The sequence below is a fragment of the Labeo rohita genome, chromosome 7 (genome assembly GCF_022985175.1).
Source record: "Labeo rohita strain BAU-BD-2019 chromosome 7, IGBB_LRoh.1.0, whole genome shotgun sequence".
In the NCBI taxonomy this organism is placed as follows: Eukaryota; Metazoa; Chordata; class Actinopteri; order Cypriniformes; family Cyprinidae; genus Labeo; species Labeo rohita.
This window is the reverse complement of record NC_066875.1, coordinates 13283379-13305721: the sequence shown is the minus strand read 5'-3', so window position 1 is coordinate 13305721 and position 22343 is coordinate 13283379. Positions and strand designations below refer to the sequence as shown.

General features: G+C 39.4%; 1 protein-coding gene across 2 annotated transcripts in view; it reads left to right on the top strand.

The window, feature by feature from the left end:
* LOC127168857 (protein phosphatase 3 catalytic subunit alpha) overlaps positions 1–22343 on the top strand; it is a 147037-nt gene that overhangs the window by 21434 nt on the left and 103260 nt on the right. For both annotated transcript variants that reach the window (XM_051115953.1, XM_051115954.1), the window contains exons 4-5: positions 4889–5028; positions 6213–6290. In XM_051115953.1, coding sequence (XP_050971910.1) covers positions 4889–5028; positions 6213–6290 — 218 coding nt within the window. The remainder of the gene's footprint in view (positions 1–4888; positions 5029–6212; positions 6291–22343) is intronic.

Below are 22343 nucleotides of genomic sequence, written 5' to 3'. Positions count from 1 at the left end.
ACATGGGCAGCGACAAAACGTGCTTCTCACGCTCCACTGACACTCGCGATGTGAAACAGTGAATTTACATAGCTAAATCGTTGTCATTCGGGAGTAAGATCGCGTGGGTGTCTGAATCAAGATCTTGATATTTTAAGGATTAATCGTGCAGTTCTAATATAAACACTGCAAAATGTTTTATGGGGAGATCGTCACGAGATCTCGCGAGATCCGATCTCGTCACGTCCCTATTCCCTATACTAAAGTGTTACCGAATAGCCTATTAATTACATTGTTAATGTAAAAAATACAATATAGATTTTTATTCATGGTAGTGTAGGTAGGTAATATTTATTTCACCAAGAAAATGTGACTGTGACATGAATTTATATTTGATTTAAAAAAAAAAAAAAAAAGACATTAAAAAAATGTGTGGACTTTGCCCCCTCATTTCAGAACGGTTACATATGGTAACCCTTATTCCCTGATGGAGGGAACGGAGACATTGCGTCAAGTGTACGACACTAGGGGTCGCCCTTGGGAGCCCAAACACCTCTGATAGTTTGAGAAAAGGCCAATGAAATTGGGTGTGCAGATTTTGCATAGCTGGCCACGCCCCGGACATCCAGGTATAAATAGGGCAATGCATGCTCTGCTCACTCGTTCTGTTTTTCGGAGCCGAAGAAGCTGCATCATTCACCTCTTCGTTGTTGGATCTACGGCACAGGCAGCGGTCTCTCCCTTATCTAACACAGCTAAGTGTTGTGAGAGCTCCCCTGGGTGTGTAGACGGCATTTGCATAGCTGGCCACGCCCTGCAGCCTGCAGCCGGGCCTTTCCTCAGTGGAGCGGCTGAGTGTCTTGGGAACGTTGGGAAGTGACTATTTCCCATAAGAAAAAGGCACTACGGAGATCACAACCTGCCCAGAGAGGGGGGGTATAAAAGTGAATATCATTAGAGACGGGACCTGAGGTGGGTCTCACCTCAGGGGAGACTACCAAACTCAGATCCTAGAGACAAACCTGTCTCAGGGGAAACACCGCACCACAGAGAGTTAAAGGTGGAAATTACACACATGGGGCCACATGAGGAGCCACTACATATGGGGCACAAATCCAACCAAGAATTAGTAAAGTAATCTTACCTTGTGTTGGATTTTTGTAGCGAGTTCCTCCACTGAACTTCGCCACGTCCAGAAGTGCCAAATGTGATGGGGAAGATGTCCAGGGTTCACTTCAGGAAACCTACTGAAACTTAGAGAGTAATCACCGTGAGGGGGAAGTGCTTCAGCAAGCTCTACACCAAACCAGAGTGCTGAGTCATAAGCTTGCGTTCAAGACTCTAGCCGATACTGGTTCCATGCGCAGGTTGTAAAATCTGGCGAATGTGTTAGGTGTAGCCCAACCTGCAGCTTTACAGATGTCTGTTAACGAGGCCCCATTCGCAAAAGCTGCCGAGGCAGCGACGCCCCTGGTCGAGTGGGCTCTCACTCCCAGTGGGCAGGGTAAGCCTCTGGCCTGGTAGGCCATGCGGATCGCGTCCACTAGCCAGTGGGAGATCCTTTGCTTGGAGACAGCTTTCCCCTTCTGCTGTCCTCCGTAACAGACAAAGAGCTGTTCAGAACGTCTGAAGGGCTGAGTATGTTCCAGGTACATGCGCAGGGCACAGACTGGGCACAATAAGGTCAGGTTGGGGTCATCTTCCAGGGAAAAATAGCTTGCAAGGTCACCACCTGGTCTCAGAAGGGAGTGGTGGGGACCTTGGGCACGTATCCAGGCCGGGGTCTCAAGACAACGTGAGAGTCCGCTGGCCCAAATTCTAGGCACAAACTGTTGACGGAGAGGGCTTGAAGGTCTCCCACTCTTTTGACATGGGTGAGCGCAGTCAGGAGAGCCGCCTTTTAAGGAGAGGGCGTTAAGTTCGACTGACTCAAATGGATCTTGCTGTAGAGCCTGAAGGACCACAGTGAGATCCCAAGAGGGGATAAGGTGTGGCCGAGTAGGGTTTAGTATCCGGGCGCCTCTAAGAAATCTGATAACCAAATGGTGCTTCCCCACGGATCTATCATCCACTAAGTCATGGTTGGCTGATATAGCCTCCACATGGACCTTGAGTGTTGAGGCAGATAGGTGCCTATCCAGGCCTCCCTGAAGGAAGGATAGCACAGATTCAATACCACATCTCTGTGGGTCCTTCCCTCGGGAAGAACACCAGTTCACAAAAATGCGCCATTTTAGGTCATGCAACCGCCTAGTGGAGGGGGCTCTTGCCTGTAAGAGGGTGTTCACCACTGAGGGTGAAAGGTCTCTGAAATCCTCCTGGTCGCGTCCAGGGACCATAGGTGGAGGTTCCAAAGATCTGGGCGCGGGTGCCAGATTGTGCCCTTCCCCTGAGAGAGGAGGTCCTTCCTCAGAGGAATGCGCCAGGGAGGGGCTGATGCTAGGAGCACCAGGTCCGAAAACCAGGTTCTGTTGGGCCAGAATGGGGGCACCAAGAGAATCTGCTCCTTGTCCTCCCTGACTTTGCACAGGGTTTGTGCAATGAGGCTCACTGGGGGAAACGTGTATTTGAGCCGGTCCCTCGGCCAACTGTGCACCAGTGCATCTATACCGAGGGGGGGCCTCGGTTAGACCGTACCACAACTGGCAGTAGGTGGATTCCGGTGAGGCAAAGAGATTCCAAATCAGCTGGACCGACTGGGGGGTGGAGCCTCCACTCGCCTCCGAGCGAAACCTGTCGTGACAGAGAATCGGCCATATGATTGGATTCGTTGGGAATGTAAATGGCATGCAGAGACCTGAGTCTGTGCTGGCTCCAAAGTAGGAGATGGCGGGCAAGCTGTGACCCCTCGTCGAGTGTGGACCCGGACAGGTCAAACGATCCTCCTTCCCCGGGCTGCCCGTCTCAGGAATGCTTTGAAGCCTGACGAGGGTTCTTTGTGGCCTGTGGACGGGCTGGCGGTGCCACCTTCCTGCGAGAACTGGATCGTAGGGCGGGTCTAGCTGCAGGACCGGCAGGGGGCCTCCCTCGGTGCGGAGCAGGCGGAGCTGGGCTAGCGCTCGCTGCACACCGAGGCAGGATGTGTTTAATGGCCTCCGTCTGCTTCTTCACCATGGAGAACTGCTGGGCAAACTCCTCCACAGTTTCGCCAAAGAGACCAGCCTGGGAGATGGGAGGTTCAAGAAAGCGAACCTTCTTAGCATCTCGCATCTCGGCGAGGTTTAGCCACAGGTGGCGCTCCTGGACCACCATTGTGGACATCGCCCTTCACAGGGCGCCGTGACCTTCGTAGCTCGTAGGGCATAGTCGGTCACCGAGCGCAGTTCCTGCAGTAGCACCTTTGTGCAGATCTTTGAGTACCTTGGCTTGATAGATCTGCGTGATAGCCATGGCATGGCTCAGCGAATGCTGCTTCAGCATGTTCAAGCCCCAAACAGTGAACACAGTGATCATGCCGATCGTTAGGGGAAAGGTGGAAACCGCAACCAGAAGGACACGTACGGAAAGGCATGATGTCACACACAATCCGTACCGTGTAGCTCTTTTAGAGAAAATTTGCTCTGTTAGAGGAGAATCTTCTCTTGTAGATCGCCGTCGACACACCCAGGGGAGCTCTCACAACACTTAGCTGTGTTAGAGAAGGGAGAGACCGCTGCCTGTGCCGTAGATCCAACAACGAAGAGGTGAATGATGCCGCTTCTTCGGCTCCGAAAAACAGAACGAGTGAGCAGAGCATGCACTGCCCTATTTATACCTGGATGTCCGGGGCGTGGCCAGCTATGCAAAATCTGCACACCCAATTTTATTGGCATTTTCTCAAACTATCAGAGGTGTTTGGGCTCCCAAGAGCGACCCCTAGTGTCGTACACTTGACACAGCTCGGAGTGTACGACAGATAGGGAACAACAGTTCACGCCACTGAGATATACATGTATATATTTAACTGACCTTTATAGTTTTATGTGGGACGATATACAGTACATTGTCCTTCCAAAATCCAAAATTTGGGCACTTTTTACTGTATCAATCGCTTCTAGACCTCAGATTGCATTTTAAATGTCAGAATCAAAAAGAGCTTTATTGCCAAGTGTGTTTACACACACAAGGACTTCATCTTGGTGACAGGAGCTTCCAGTGGAGAAAGTACAGACATAGTTTAAACATACATATAATTTAATGTAATAAAATGAAATATATCACTAATAATAAAGAGAATATACAATAAATTAAAATATAATTGCCATATGATAATAAAAAATATAGAGACAATAGAATGATAAATGTGCAAACACGCTATTTTACAGATGAGAATAGAATGTTTTGAGAAGTTATGTACAGATGCACAGTCCTGAGATGTTATGTATTGTTCAGGTGGAATATATCCTGAGGGGAAAAAAGCTGTTCTTATGCTGCTCAGTGATGATATATCTGTGTTGGAATGCAAGAACTGAAACAATATCTTTGTATTAAGGGGCTAAATTTAAAATAGTTCTCAATTAATTCATGAGCATCCATCCTCTTGTTTTCTTCGTTGTAAGATGGCAGAAGTGACGCAACCTCATATTCAAGTAAGGGATCTGCACTTGCTTAGTCTTCTTAATAACTTTCAATTTATTTTAATTTTGCAACAGAGCAATCAACAGTCAGACTTTCCGTCAGAAGTGATGCAACCGCAAATTGTAATGCGTGAGTTTGCAAAATGTTTCTCATGCCCATGCAAAAGTCTGTGTGTTTTTATTTTTTATTTTTTTTGCACATTTCCTTTTAGGGGCTCCATAGCTTTTAGCAGGTTGCTAAAATAGTTTAAGTACTGTATTCTTTTTCTTTAATAAAAAATAAATAAATAAAATGATGCTTTACTCTAACATGGTAGCACTCTGTAGTAATATAGTGTATTTGCCCTTTCCAGTTAGACAGATTCAAAGAGCCTCCTGCATATGGACCAATGTGTGACTTGCTTTGGTCAGACCCACTGGAGGACTTTGGCAGCGAGAAAACCCAGGAACATTTCACACACAACACAGTGAGAGGCTGCTCCTATTTCTACAGGTACCAATAGCCCATTAAAAAAATCTAACCAGAGAACATTTACCTCATTCCATTTTTAACATTAAACATTATGCAGTTCTAGACAGGGGAATACATTTGTTATAAACTGGGAAAAAAAATGTAATCAGTTTTGTGGTGTGTTATGTGAGCATGAGATAAATGGTAGACATGTTAGATTAAAAACTTTAAACATTAAACATATACTAAAACATTTCCTGCCTCATCTACATCTTTCTGAAACCCTCCATATCATAGAATAGAAATAGCATGCATGGTTCTATGAGCATGAATACTGTAAATGAAGAAAGAGCCATTATCCAGTTGCACTGTCTTGTTTGATTCACTAGTGACTGTTACATAAGGATGATTTATGCTGTATGTTTGCTTTGCCTCAATAAGGAGTAAATGTCATGCACGTGCCTGCTATACAAAGGCAGCAGAATGAAATTGGATGTGTGAATTCAGTTAACAGGCAACTTCACAGACAGAAAGGCTGATTGAAATATCACTGTCTCTGCTGGTAGAAAAATATTATTATAACCGATGATTTGAGCTCTGTTTTTAAATAGCCCGGATAGTAGGTCTAAATGGGACTTGGAAGCTTCATATGACCTTTAGTTGGTGATACAAAAGATACTGCAAGTGGTAAATGCAAGAGAAGAATAGCCAGTTGCCTGATGCCCACACAACAAATCAGATAGATAGCTAGACAGGCAGATAGACAGACAGACAGACGGACTGACTGATTGATTGATTCTTTTATGTTAATGATTTTACTTGTGAATAAATATACTCAATTCACAATTCATTTGCCAATTTGACCTTGACCAGTATTTTTTTTTTTTAATTGGTCTTCTGACATTGACAGTTTATTAATGAATATAATTTTTATTTAAGATCAATCTTGTAAATAACATTAATGATGAGCTGCAAGGGTAATTGACCAAGACAAATGACAAATGGGTTTGAAAGGTCCTGCTAATGGCTTAGATGTTATTATAGTGCCCCATCTGAAGGGCTGCTGAAATTACATTAGATCAGATTTTGCCCAGTAGGAAAAATGTGTAGTTTGGGTAAAAGCCTGCGTTCTTCCCACTTCACAGCTCACTTAACTGAATTTTCTCAACGGAATTTCTCTCAAATGCCGAAATGATCATTATTATTCTCTTTCCTCATTCTTCTAGTTATCCCGCTGTCTGTGACTTTCTACAACACAACAACTTATTATCTATCATACGAGCCCATGAAGCACAGGATGCTGGGTAAGTCTGACACAAAGCATGCATCTTAGAATTTCTTTGTTGTCAGTAGCAGCTGGTTAAGTCTCAGTTTTAACGCAAACATTGCATTTTGAAAAGATCTTTGGTTAATTATTGGTTAATTATGATCCTTGGAATGAGATCATGCTCTGCTATGATAATTAAATAAACATACTTGACTTATTCAGACCAGAGCATTAAAACTTAAACAAACATTAAAGTTGAAATTGCATATTTCATTTTAGGTTGCCATCCAGTGCTAACGAAGCATGGTTGTTGTTTTTTTTTTCCTAGAGAAAATACTCTTAATAGTTTATAAAGCATTGGGAATGGCCTAGCTTTCCAGTTGCGAATGGGCCTTTTTGCTTTTGACTTGTAGTCCAATTGTAGAGTCAGACTGTTAGAGCTTGCACCTTGTTCAAGTTCATCCTCCTGTTAGAAAGAAAAACAAAAGAGATATAATTTATTTATTTTTGTAATATTTAACGTTTTCTAGGTGATTCTACATAGCTAGCATGATGGCATTCTAAAGTTTTGTCAATGTGTCTTTTTATAAAAGTGAGCCATGATATAATTCAATAAAAAAAAAACTGGACTAAACCTCCAAAATTTAATGTCAAGCATAATTAATCCTCTCACATGTAATTCTTAAAGGGTTAGTTCACCTGAAAGTAAACATTGTCATTATTTACTCACCCTTATGTTGTTTCGAAAATCAGAAAACTTCTGTTCATCTTCAAGACACAAATGAAAATATTTATATGTATAATATTTAAATATTATTATAGAATAAATAAAACCTGGGAGATTTCTGTCCCTCCACTGAAAGTCTTCGCTGACTCTACAAAAAGTTCATAAAGAGACTGTTAAATAATTTCATGTGAATTGAGTGGTTTAGTCCAAGTCTTCTGAAGAGACATGATAAATTATATGAAAAACTTGATATACCTGATATGATTTAATTATAGGCTTTTATTCACATATAAACACTAAACACTGATTGCAGCATCCAATTTTGGTAAATGGAAAATCAAGCATGTTTGCCTGACAAGTGAGAACCAACAAGGTTCATTCAGGTGTCACACAGCATGTTTGAGCTTTCGCAAAAACCAATGAGGTTTGTTTTCATGAATCAAGCAAGTATGGTTAAGCTTCTGTTTAAGTATGCTGATTAATGTAAATATTTGAATAAAAGCCTAAACTACATCTGTTCATCATTTAAAGTGATTGTGTCTCTTCAAAAGACTTGGATTAAACTGCTCGATTCGATTTTTTATTCAATCGATCTTATATATATATATATATATATATATATATATATATATATATATATATATAAATTTGAGTGAAAATTTTATGGGTTTGGAACAAAATGACATTGAGTAAATGAGGACGAAAGTTTCACTTTTGGGCCCAACAAAATAAACATATATTGTGTGTTTTAAACTGAATTGGTTGGTATTTGATTGGTTAATCAGCTGAATTACAGTGATTGATATTGGAAATGAAACAATGGCATCTGGGCAAAATTTTGTGTATGTGTTTTGTTAGTCATTTCATAGCATACCTTGACAGTCTTGAAAGAGCTCTTTTTGGTCTTCCCCAAGAAACCACCAGGCACCATAAAAACTGTATTCTGTTTTCCATAATTCCAGGGTTCCCGCGGGTCCTTAATAAGTCTAAAATTTAGTTGTATCAAATTTAAGGTCATACAAAGTCTTAAGCTGTACAAGAAAGTCTTAATTATGATTAAGAGGTCTTAAATTTTAGGAACAGGAAGACCAGAATTGCTATACAGCTTTGTGTGAGGATTAAAGTTGAAAAGACTATGATTTCGTTAAATAAACATGAGCGCTGCACGTTCAAAGTCGGGTGCTGAGCTGCTTTGTGTATTGCCGTTACCAGGGAAACACATGTCTGCAGTTCCGAATGTGCCATCTGCTGGCAGAGATTGAATATGCATTTTCATTAAGCCTGTTGTTTTGAGTAGGGTATTCTTACAATGCAGGAGGCTGTAGTTTCAGGACCGCATTTCTAGGACCCTGTATTTTTTTTTATTTATTTTATTTTATTTATAAGTTTGTCCTATGTATGCATTAACAGCTCATACTATTTATAGCACTTGCTATTCAATTCTGTATATTATTATTTTTAAGGAAATACTGTATGTAGTTGTTTAAATGTATACACTTAATTATTGTCCTAACCAACTCCTAACCCTAAACTTACCCCTGAGTAACCCTCTTGAAATATTTAACCTAATTTATTTCAATATATTCTAGACACAGTGCTTCATGTCTGATGTGTGACCCACTTAGTGCAGTAAACAGTAAAACAGTTGCCGTACAAATTAGTGTATGTATTAGTACTTTAATAAATTTAAAATAATTTGAATACAAATACTAATTTACAACAACCAGCAGCACAATAAACTGTTTTGGACAACTAAATAGGGTAAATGGAGATTGCTGACACCCCCTCGAACACTCAAGTTTATGCCAGCTTTTACATTAAAAAAAACATGGAAAGATAAAAAAAAAACTGAGTAGTTTCCATGGATCTAGTCTTTGCATCTGTTTGATGTTTCTTTGTTGAAATGGAATTGCTCGATGGCACTGTCCCAAAAAATAGGGTCCTAGAAATGTGGTCCTAGAACTGCAGCCTCCGGTATTGACAGAAAATAGTATTGGGTTTGTTTTTGTTCAGACCAAAGCGAAAAGCGACCCATGGTTTTACCCTGCAGAAATGCAAAGCTGTAAATGTGAACTGGTGGATCATTAAGATAATTCATTATAAAAATCTAAACACTAACATGTATTTATATGTTTGTTTTTTTTTAAATCAATATAATAATTAATTGATAATAATAGTTTACATTAATATACGTAATATTTTTGACTCATCTATTTTCTTAACAATTGGTACTTTAAAGAAATGTGAAGTGTATCATTTTATAAACTTTTTGTTTTTGTGAAAAATCTGAACTGTAAATCAGTTTTTACAGGAGTTTACAGTCATTTTACAGTTTAATATTTAATCATAGAAATTTCCCTACCCTGCTCATATGGTGTTAATTTTATTTGTGCAGGTCTTAAAAAAGGTCTTTGAAAGTCTTAAATTTGAGCTTAAAAATCCTGCAGCAACCCTGAATACTCTGAAACTATAAAGAGATGGAATTTAGTTGTTAGAAGTTTAGAATTTCCTAAAAGTTTCCATATTGCAATTTATCTGCAAACTCAATATCACTCAAACACATAACTCAAAGTGAATTGACACAAAATATATCAAACTCAAAATATAGAACTGATGTTTCTAAGATCACATAAGGAGTATAAAATGCATTAACAGGGCTCGAAATTAACATTTTTACTTGGTAGCACTGGTGCTCCCCAATTCAAAAAGTTAGGAGCACCAAATAAAATTTAGGAGCACCCAATGAATATTAAGGAGCACCACAACTGCCAATTGAAAGGAACAGCCAGCAACTTCCTGATGATTAATAGCTTCACCAGTCAGACCTGATCCTGAAATCTTTGCCACACACTTCTTTTTGGTAATGCACTGATCTTGACTCTTCATGGCTGATTCTGATTACTGATGCTTTACAAACAAATGGGCTGATTCTGAAAGCCTTTTTTTAAATAATTATGTATTGCCTTAAGAAAGGGACAATAAAAAATTGAAAATATGAGTACATGAACAAGATGTTTATTTTCTTTATTACAGGTCAAACTCTCTGTAGCCATTTAAATTAGAGACAATTACTGCATTTTTAAACAATATCCACACAAAGATGCTGCATACAGGAGCAATTTCTGATTTAAATTAGATTATAATTTCAATATCTGAAGCAAAAACAGAATGGTCTAAGAGACTTTAGCTTTGTGAAATTATGCTACATAAAACACCCGAACCAAACCACACATGAAAGATAACTTACTTCAGGCGCTGTTTGATGGGCTTTTTTTTTTTGTTGTTGTTGTTTTTGACTGCACACGCTTTAAATGTAAGCACATGTCAGAAGAGCACACAAATGAAATGTTCAGTGGTGGACGAAGTACACAAGTTGAGTACTTGAGTAAAAGTACAGATACGTATAATAAAATATTACTCCAGTAAAAGTAAAAGTGCTACTCTTTCAATTTTACTCGAGTGAAAGTACAAAAGTACCCGATTTTTTATGTACTTAAGTAAAAAAGTACTGATAGATTTATATTGCAATTTTATATAGGCTACTTAATTAAATTTTATATTAGCACATTTTTTTTTATAATCCTACTGCTCAAAATACCTGGGATTTTCCCAAAAAATATATTTTTGTTGTTGATAATGGACTATGTTGACAAGAGTGATGTAGTAATATTCACTGTGAAGCTTACACTGCGATGTACCTGAGGGAAAACAGATTTGACCATCAAATTTTCACCAGTAAGAAAAAAGTGTTTTAAAGCTCGTTTTGCATAACGTCACAGTTATATATGACATTGGAATAAGGCCTGAAGTTAGCAAGAACATTTTAAGGAAAATATAATTATATTTTCATAATGATTTTTTTCCTTTCAAATATTGTCTGTGTAAAAACACCCCTGGCCAAATGCCCCCAGGGGGCATCACTTTCCACTTTGATAATTACTGTAGTTACCATGTTCTGAGCATGACATCCTTTCTTTTTCCCTCTGATGTAATCTATCTAGGTGGTTGAATAAAAATATGTGGACTTTATATCTAAAAATTATCTAACAATCTAACAATATTTACTTATTTTTAGCATGGTTATGAATAAACATTCATATCTGTCTACTCTAGCTGACCGTTGCAAAACAATATAAAAACAGATGTCACGTAGGGCTACATGCGTAGCATTTTAATAAATCTGCTAACGTTACATCAGCGAGGAATATGAAAGTGCATGAGTTATTTTATTTAAGCTGTTATTTAAATTTTTCGTTTTCGATGTGTCTGAATTCAAGCATTTCAGTGCGCTTAAACACATCACCTTTACAGCAGATGTAATTCACAAACAACAGACAGCTCTGACCTAAATATGATTTTCAGTTATAATAATTAATCCTAAAATTCAACATTAGTAACTTATTTTCGCAGTATCAGTCGCGCCCGCGCGCACAAGATCTCCCGGTTTTTACTTGTGAATTCAGTTGACTGGAGACTCGCTCTAAACGGATCATTTGAATCAATGAGTTGTCGACTCGAGAACAGCTGCAATCGGATCATTCCAATTCGTGGATGAATCGTTTGGTGCGATTGGCGAATCAATTTAACAGGTTCATTGAAAAGAACCAGTTTGTTCATGAATCAGACACTGCTTGTGCATCTCAGAGCACGTGATATATTATAAGGAGTAACGATATGTTTTATGAAATGTAGTGAAGTAAAAAGTACGATCTTACGCTTTGGAATGTAGTGAAGTAAAAGTGAAAGTTACTCAAAATAAAACTACTCCAGTAAAGTACAGATACTTGAAAAATCTGCTTAAGTACAGTAACGAAGTACAACTACTTCGTTACTGCCCACCACTGGAAATGTTTATGTGGCAAGGTTTAAAGCACGTGCAAATAATGTACCTGTGTGATTGCAAATAAGTGCAGTGTTTAGTGAGTGGAATTCTGCTGCTGAGTAAACATTTGGTGTGAATGCATGTCACGTGAGACGGAGGCGCCAGAACTGCAGCTGATAGAATGTGCAGGCCTACTTTATTTCTTCAATAATAGCAGATCGTAGGGACATTTTAATAGTCCACAATAAAAAAATTTCATATTGCACACCCCTAATTGCAATGCAGTGCAAATCCAGAACAGAGATTGGTTGAAAGAAATCGTTCGGAGCAAAAACCGGCCGGTTCCGAGTTTCAGCAGAGTGCAATGTATCAGCTCCCAGCAGTCATATACTGTGCAGTACTTAGCGAAATTTTTGTAAAGAAATGAAAACAACAATTACTCACACTCGCACAAATGCTTCCAAATATATTTTGAGGTTGCGCAGATTAAATTCCGGGAGCATATGTGACCAAAACGGTCACATTTTCGAGCCTACATAATTCCATCTTTTGCTTTTTGTCGGTTTCACCACAGCACACGCTTGGGGGCTTACATGTAGTTTATGTAACATTTGCACAGCACCAGCACTCCTTATACACAGAGTGTGCAGTCTGTGTGGGGCACCATCCCAGTTGCTCAAAAAAAAACAAAAAAAACTTTTGTTCTACATTAATATTAACAGGCAAATACATAAGCAAAAATGAACATATCAGGGGGCGCGTTAGACAGAATTTTTTTATCGTGACGGAAAAATCCGAAGGCCGTCAGTCACTTTGACTGATTACACTGAGGATAACTTGTAACTGTAATTTCCATCCCTGTCCAGTGTAGCGGCGGAGCACTGTTTTGCTATGCGTTTGATTACGCACAGACGAGTACCCAGAAGCTATCTGTCACGTCACATTAAAGAGCACCAAAACAGAATTTATTGCTTGAATTTCCTAATGATATGGACAGAAATTGAAATCTGAGACTTTGTTTCATATCAAAAGTAACACAAAGCTTAGCCTATTCCGATTTATTGGATGGGAGGCGCACTATGTACTGTTTATTCATCAACTGAAAAAAGCATAGACCAAAAGATCGATTGGGTTTTACGAATTGATATTGGTTCATAAAACCGCTGTCATTTAATTATTTGTATGTGTGTGTGTGTGTTTGATCTAGGAAAACCCAACATGTGGTGAAATTTTACCTTTTTTGGGTTTTGATACTGTATGAAAGCTAGGTTCAAGCCCTTCCCAAAACTATTTTTATTTTGTCCATAGCTTGAAAGTATCATACAGAATTATGTTTTCTGTGATGGCGAGATATAAGTTTAGGTACTTTTGTATGTAAGGGAGAAAATGATTTTGCATTGTTTTCCAGACTCTTTCCGAGTTAAAGTGTTGTAACTGTTTGTGTATAGTGTTGGGTTTTTCTTGTGCATCAGCAAAAAAAAGTTTTTGTGTATTTGTTTTAGAGATTGTTTTGTCAATAAATGTGGAGGGTTTTCCATTTTTTGTTTGTGTTGATTATAACTAGGTCATTAAGAAATGCTTAAAATAAAATTTTAAATATACTAAATTACACCTTAATTATTAGAGCTGTAATTACAAATATATTTAATTTTATAATAATACACATGTAAATGACATTAAAATATTGTTTTAGTTTACAATAATTGCTTATCATTCCGAAGTACACATTTACCATATTTTAAAGTGCGTATAAAATATGCTAAAATCCCATTTAAGTGGTTCAAAAATATGACTGCATCAGTGTTTCCCCTACTATTATATTGACATTATATATATTTCATTTAAAACAGTTACATGATAAAAATGAATACTACAACAAGATTAACCACGTAACTGTAGAAAAATACTAGAAATGTAGAAAAATTACTGAAACTTTTTAAACTGAATATTCACACAATTTTTGTTCCATATATTAATTTTAACAGTAAACCTCTGTTTGTATGCCAACAAATGAAAGGGTTTCATTTGATTAAAAATAAATAAATGTTTAATGCCTTCATTTGATTATCAGAATCAAATTAAAACACAAGAATTTCTGCAAAAAAAGGAAAAGAAAAATATTGTTCGTTATTACACAGAGAGTATCGAATAAAGGTACTGTTGGGTACCGGTTACCACCAAAGCCCCCACCCCCCCAACGATGTAAACCTAGGGGAAAAACTGTGTATTTAATATCATTTTAAACTGTAATATATTTGAAATCAATTGCAAATAATATGCATTTAGGTGGTCGAAAACATTGCATTTAATTCACAGTTAAGTGTATTGTTAACTGACATTAAAGTATATTCTAGTTCACATTAATTGCTTGTCAGTACATTGAGCATATATATTTAATCATATATTAAAGACACAAAGAGAAATTATGAAAGTACATATAAAGATATACTAAAATCACTAGTTTCAAAAAAATAATCACCAAATTCTATAAACTTACATCAAATAATGATGCTTCAACAGTAATACCAATGACTAAATGGGAAAAAGATTTAGCCTTCTCTGACCTCTGAAAAGAAGTCTGTAGCAATACATTGTCTAAGACTGCTAATACAAATCTCTGACTCATACAATACAAGGTCCTTTGCAGGACTCACATCATCTATAGAAAGTTGTTTAACGTGTTTGAGGGATACTGATATTTGTTCACAGTGCATATTGGGAAGTACAGACATCTATTTTCATGCCACATGGACCTGTCAGCTTGTTTACTCATTTTGGATATCTGTCACAGAAAAAACTTTCTGCTATCTTGGGCTGTAGAATCATTCTATCTCCATCACTCTGCTTACTCTGTAACAGCAAAGAAGTCGATAACCACCCAATTAAGTATAAAAATCCACTTCTCTCTGTCTCCAAGAAAATAATGTGTCTACTAAACTGGACATTTTAAAAAGTGTATACATATTAACCCCTGTAATAATCTTCTTAGAGAACACATTACATTAGAAAAAAATGACATTCACTCACAAGAATATGTCAGTATTCACCAGCATCTAGAATCAATTTCGACAACAGCTTAATTTCTGCCAGAACTTTGTATTTCTGTCATGATAACTCTCGGAGGGACTGGCATGGTAATGTACATGAAAATGTTAATGTATTTGGTCTTGGTGGAATAGATCTGCTAACATACAGGTGCATCTCAATAAATTAGAATGTCATGGAAAAGTTCATTTATTTCAGTAATTCAACTCAAATTGTGAAACTCATGTATTAAATAAATTCAGTGCACACAGACTGAAGTAGTTTAAGTCTTTGGTTCTTTTAATTGTGATGATTTTGGCACACATTTTAAAAGAAACACACAAATTCAAATCTTAACAAATTAGAATATGGTGACATGCCAATCAGCTAATCAACTCAAAACACCTGCAAAGGTTTCCAGAGCCTTCAAAATGGTCTCTCAGTTTGGTTCACTAGGCTTACACAATCATGGGGAAGACTGCTGATCTGACAGTTGTCCAGAAGACAATCATTGACACCCTTCACAAGGAGGGTAAGCCACAAACATTCATTGCCAAAGAAGCTGGCTGTTCACAGAGTGTTGTATCCAAGCAAGTTAACAGAAAGTTGAGTGGAAGGAAAAAGTGTGGAAGAAAAAGATGCACAACCAACCAAGAGAACCGCAGCCTTGAGAGGCTTGTCAAGCAAAATCGATTCAAGAATTTGGGTGAACTTCACAAGGAATGGACTAAGGCTGGGGTCAAGGCATCAAGAGCCACCACACACAGACGTGTCAAGGAATTTGGCTACAGCTGTCATATTCCTCTTGTTAAGCCACTCCTGAACCACAGACAATGTCAGAGGCGTCTTACCTGGGCTAAGGAAAAGAAGAAATGGACTGTTGCCCAGTGGTCCAAAGTCCTCTTTTCAGATGAGAGCAAGTTTTGTATTACATTTGGAAACCAAGGTCCTAGAGTCTGGAGGAAGGGTGGAAAAGCTCATAGCCCAAGTTGCGTTAAGTCCAGTGTTAAGTTTCCACAGTCTGTGATGATTTGGGGTGCAATGTTTTAAAGATGCTGATTTCATTTTCCAGCAGGATTTGGCACCTGCCCACACTGCCAAAAGCACCAAAAGGTGGTTAAATGACCATGGTGTTGGTGTGCTTGACTGGCCAGCAAACTCACCAGACCTGAACCCCATAGAGAATCTATGGGGTATTGTCAAGAGGAAAATGAGAAACAAGAGACCAAAAAATGCAGATGAGCTGAAGGCCACTGTCAAAGAAACCTGGGCTTCCATACCACCTCAGCAGTGCCACAGACTGATCACCTCCATGCCACGCCGAATTGAGGCAGTAAATAAAGCAAAAGGAGCCCCTACCAAGTATTGAGTACATTTACAGTAAATGAACATACTTTCCAGAAGGCCAACAATTCACTAATTTTTTTTTATTTTTTTTTTTATTGGTCTTATGGAGTACTCTAATTTATTGAGAATTGGCGGGTTTTTGTTAAATGTGAGCCAAAATCATCATAATTAAAAGAACCATAGACTCAAACTACTTCAGTCTGTGTGCATTGAATTTATTTAATACAAGAGTTTCACAATTTGAGTTAAATTACTGAAATAAATGAACTTTTCCACAACATTCTAATTTATTGAGATGCACCTGTACATGAAATAACCCCCATATAGCATACATGAATCACCTCGTAGCAGATCTATACAGGTGGAGCTGGGGAAGGTGGATGGTTTCTGAATCACACTGTAACTGCTACAACTGCTACAACAAGCACTAGTCATATATTTGAATGCTGAGCAGCAAGCTCATTGGCCCGGTATTACAGATACAGGAGAGAACCATCAGCTGTGCCATGTGATAATGATGTCATTATGTCAGATTGAGTTAGACCTTTTGGAATGCGCCATCTAGAATTCCATGCCAGAACTTTGTATTTCTGTCATGACAACTCTCGGAAGGATTGGCATGGTAATGTACATGAAAATATTTATGTATTTGGTCTTGGCGGAATAGATCTGCTACGCTGCTGCTGCTGCGACAGAGCAAGTAGAAGGTAACTTTCTACTGCCAGTACATCCACAACATGCTGCTGTGAGCATGTAAGAAATACTGCTGCTGCACATATAAGATACATGAAATAACGCCCCCACAAAGCAGGAAACAAATAATGGACAATACAAGCCAAAAACAAGAACAAAACACCCCCAACAAGCAAATCTATCGCCAAGACATACGTACTGCTGCTGCTCCGGAGAGCCATGTGAACTGCATGTATTACTTATCTATGTGTGCCTGGGCTACCTCGTCCACTGGCTTAACGATAGTGGCCTATATGACTGTGTACCTGGGCTACCACACTGACTGGCTTAACTCTAATTAGACGTGCACGATGTGTAATGTTAATTAACAAATGTATATACGTTGCAATCCAATAGATAAGACCCCAGCACCCACCTGAGCAAATATCATAAGTTAGTCATTTGATCCGGCATTAGGCATCCGGCGTAAAAAATGTGCCAAATTGGCTGTTCAGATCACTCCGCTGTGGTGACCCTTGATAAAAGGGAGCAAGCTGAAGGAGAGAGAGAAAGAGTCATTTGATCACTGTTGTTACTTTCTCCAGTTCATTGTCCCAGTGGCAGCATAAAATCTTGTTAATTCATTCATTCATTGATGAGATGGACAAAGTTAGCCAATGCATGCCATTTTACTCAGTTGTTACAGTGTTATCAGGGTTACAGTGCACAAAAACTCCTGGGTGGACTAACTTTAATGAACTGAAATAAAAGCAGAATATTGTAGTGAATTCCGCTTTCACCAACCTAGGGACACCAGTTAAGGTAGTGAATTTAACTTTCACCAACATGAGTACATCACATAAGAAAGATTGGTGGGATCTCTAACTTGTAGAACCTCTTACTGTATTATCAACACAAGGAAGACACAAGTTGTAATAAAATAGATTTTATTAACAAAAGATAGACAAGAGTAATCAACAACTACTAAATGAATACCATGAATGAAAAAGGAATAAAGTGCATAAGATGCATAAAATGCAAGTGATTATGTTGGGTGTTGCTATGTCAGACGTTATCTGGAAAGATAAACTGTTGCTACTCTAAAACAAATAAGGTGAATAACTTTACTATGCATCAAACAAATACGTGAAAGATTTGTTATCAACTGCAGTCAGCTATATAATATCTAATGTAAATTAGAAAATCATATACTGATAATATATAACAATGCCAAGGTCTCTGGAAGAGGTTTGGAAGTGATATTTACATTTGCTGTGGTTGAGTGAGCAGTCTGGTGGCGGCGACTTCTTCCACTGGTTGCGCTGGTGGCAGAACAGTGGGTAAAGGAGCAGGAATCGATTTCGACAGCCTTGAAGATGAAGCACTGTAGGATGCTGATCTCCTGGAGCACAAAGGGTCTTAAGATCTGGAACACGCAGATGTGGGCCTGCAGTAGGCGCTAAAGGTTCTTAGCTTGGAACACGCAAGCAAAAGTACCTGAAGTGAAGGTTTGCTCGTCGGGGCTTAACCTTGTTGCAAATGTCTGTGTGTCTCCTGCCTCTCTGGGCTAGAGATTTAGAACTTGGTCAATCCGCTCTGTCTCCCTAGGATGGAGACTCAGGACGTTGCATCTGCTGTTGTCTCGCTGGACGAAGACTCTGAACGTAGATTATCTCTTTCCTCACAGGCTGGAGGCTCAGAACGTGAGAACGTGTCTGTTGCTGCCTCAAAAGCTGGAGACTCTGACTCGGTATCTGTTGTTGTCTCACCTGCAGATTCAGAACTGGTGTTTCTGCTATTGTCTCACCCTCGCAGGGCTCAGACTCAGAACGGGTGTTTCTATTGCTGCCTTCCCTGTAACAGGCTGCAGACTCAGAACGGGGGTGATCTGTTACAGTCTCTTTCCTTAACAGACTGGAGGCTCAGAACGGAGGTTTGTTCTGTTTGTGTCTTTTCCTTCACAGGTAGCAGACTCAGAACAAGGAGTGTCTTTTGGAAGGGTACCTTTATCCCTTTCCGATGAGGAGGAGATTGCAATTTGGCGCTTCTCCATTTCCGTGCTGTGACTGGCTGGTTCCATCAGAGTGGGGGACACGTGGTGGCCCACCCTTCTTTCCTCCTGTGGAATTTATTTGCATAGTCCAAACACAAAGCTAGAGAAGTGTCACTAAAGTTTTATCGGTGCATTTCTCACTTCTCAAACCATAACCAGAATGCATTTGGCAATGTTACAAACACATTAAGTCCAAACATGATGGGAAAAGATTGAACTGTCATGCATGCATTCATTTGGCCCTAAGGAATTTTTATGGTCGGTCACAGGCCAAACCATTAGGAATCAGTCTCAAGGTGGGTGAAGGGCACAAACTGCATTTTGACCAATAGGAAGTTCTGTCCTTCCCGGGCTTTGTACCAAAGGTGGTCTTCTTGCGCTCTAAGAGATGTCTGGCTGTTGTCCTGGCATCTTCATCTGATGGCGTTGGACAGTTTGCTTATGTTAGCTCACCAAGATCCAATCAAAATGTAGCAAACCTCTGTCCACTATGGTGGTCGGGGAGGGGCCCACCAATAAACTGGGCCCTGGAATGTGCTGTCCAATACAGTATAAATGTTCTTTCTCCACTTTCTGAACTACACAGCGCAGCGAGAGCACACGTCACACACAAGCGCATTTCTACGACTTATACTATCCATAATGCATTTCACCGGGGACTACAACAACCATAGATAGTGATCTTAAGCGATAACTCTTATTTACCTTGTCCTGCAACACTGTCATTGATTTGACTGCTATAAGCACGTGCTGAAATCAACCACACACTCATCACAGCTAATGAAAACATTGACCTTAGAAATAACGAACGTGAACTGAGATCGCTGTATGTGGCGAACCCCAGTTGAAATGCATACACAAGAATGCTTATTTTATTTAACCTGTTTTCATGTTTTTTACTATCTCGTGTCCTCAGAGCAATCACATGCTCTAGACTGTGTTTTGATCCAGCTGTTTAAACACAGATGCTTAATGCTGCTGCTAATAGGCTTAATATTTCACAGCTGCATACGATTCGAAGTGCTAACATGACACTTATTTTGAACAGCTGTGGCATGTGATGATGTCATTATGTCAGATTGAGTTAGACCTATCGGACTGTGCCATCTAGACTTTAATGCCAGAACTTAGTATATATGTCAAACACCTGGAACCAGACCCACACACACTCTCCCAGCCTTATAGAATTTTACAGAATTATAAAACATTGTTTGAGTAATAAAACGATTCCTTGTGTCATGCCGAATCTGTGGACATCATTTTTTACCAGGATCGGCTGAACTTTGCTGAAATTGCAATATCTTTTAAACCATTTGACATATCGCCACAAAAATCGGTATGGATCATCACTATCCGGGGGGACCTGAGAAGTTTGAACACAGTTCAACCTAGCGAAGTAAATGAAAAAGTTTTTTCACTATACTACTACAAATTTTGCCCAATTTTTTCCAAAATCTGGTCATATGAGCTCCACAGAAGTGACTGAACAGATTTTTGATATTCACTACCATTCCAGAGAAATACCTCTCCAAAGTAGGCCGTGCCTATGCTTTTATGCTAGTTAGCATAGCATGCTAATTGGTTAGCATACTAACTACTTGCCATTCTTTCTAATGGGGCTCTTGGCTATGAGGTTAAACATAATTTATATGAATTGCTAAGTAATCTTAGCATGTTACCTGGTTAGCATGCTGACTGCAGCAGTTCTGTGCTCATTTTTGCCTTTATACCTTTCCTCTTCTGCTTGGTGAGCATGCCTCAACTGAGTGGCGTACCATGATGAGAAGTAAACTCTTGACCCGAGTGTCGCTGGTTCGATTCACACACGGTACAACTTTTAAGAAGTGTGTGTAATATTCTGGCATTTCATTTTTTTTTTATTGTCCTGGAAAGAGATGTACTAATAATTATTCCTCTTAGATTAGAAACAAATGTGTTTTTGTACATTCTGTGTTCATTCTCATCTGAACTTCTGCTCATATGTGGTTCATTCTCACATATACTTCTGAACTGAACTTCTGCTCATATGTGGTTCATTCTCACATGTACTTTTGAACTGGCTGTTTTTTTCATGTTCATGTTTTATGTTTATTCCATCCTGCAAATGTAGCTACAAAATTATAATCTATTAATTGATTTTTATCACTTTATTACTACTTTTATTTCTTTCTCTTCTCTTCTCTTTTCTTTTTTCCTGTATTTATTTATTTGTTTATTTTGATTATTCAAATTATTATTTGGTTATTTTCATTTTTTTTCTTCTTTATTTAAGTATATTATTTAATTTTCCCCCTTCCTTTATACTCCCTCCCTTGCTGAATCCTCTGGGGTCTGAAAGGGTTTTGGGGCCTTGGAGAAGTTTTGACATGCCCTGACACTTGTGCTTTTTTCAGTATCTTAAAAACGTATTATGACTAAAGTCTGATTACACCGTAAGCAGCACAAATTGGGCTACAATATTATGTAAGCAACATGAATGTACATGCTTGTGCTTTTTGGGAAAACAATGTTTATGCGTGGTTAGTAAAAAACAATTCACTGAAATACAATACAATTCACAAGTCACTGAAACAAGGTGATGAAACACATGCAGAACATTTGTTCATAGCTTTTGAGAACTGGGTGTGGTAGAGTTTTTTATTTTTTTTTATTTTTATTTTTTTCCCTGATGTGATGTGATGTGAAAATCATCCCATTCGGTCATTCACAGAAAGCAATACACTTCAGCCCATTGTAGTTGATCATCTGATGTTGGTACAGCACTGTCTGAGAAAAGATTTATTAGAAAATCAGCAGGGCTAATCTGTACTGCATGTTTTTGGTCACTTAAAAATAAACTAACTAACTAATTAATTAGCAAGCATGTTGACACTGTCAGGCGTCGTGTGCGGGAAGGAGGATTAGGGACAAGGAAATCAGGAACCAACGAAACAGTCCACAGGGGTGTGAAATTACCCCCCCTTCCTGCAGGCTCGTGCAGGCCAGACACAAGAGGGAGAGGAGGTACACCTCCAGGGCGGATCGGGGAGTTCAGGGAGCCATGGCGGGTCATGGAGCTCGGGGAGCCACGGCGGAGCGTACAGTCCGGGATGCCATGGCGGGTCAGGGAGCTCGGGGAGCCACGGCGGAGCATACAGTCCGGGGTGCCATGGCAGATCGGGGAGCCATGGCCGAGTACACAGTCCAGGCGGCCATGGTGGATCAGGGAGCTCGGGGAGCCATGGCCGAGAACACAGTCCAGGTGGCCATGGTGGATCAGGGAGCTCGGGGAGCCATGGCCAAGTACACAGTCCATGCGGCCATGGCGGATCACACAGTCCATAAGGGTAATCCCCCGACGCTGGCTGGTGGTGAGCTGGAGCGTCCGCGTGTGTTTTCAGATGGGGGGAAGATTAAAATCTTCCACATCGACATAGAAGTTGGAATTACTGAGAGCAAGGATATC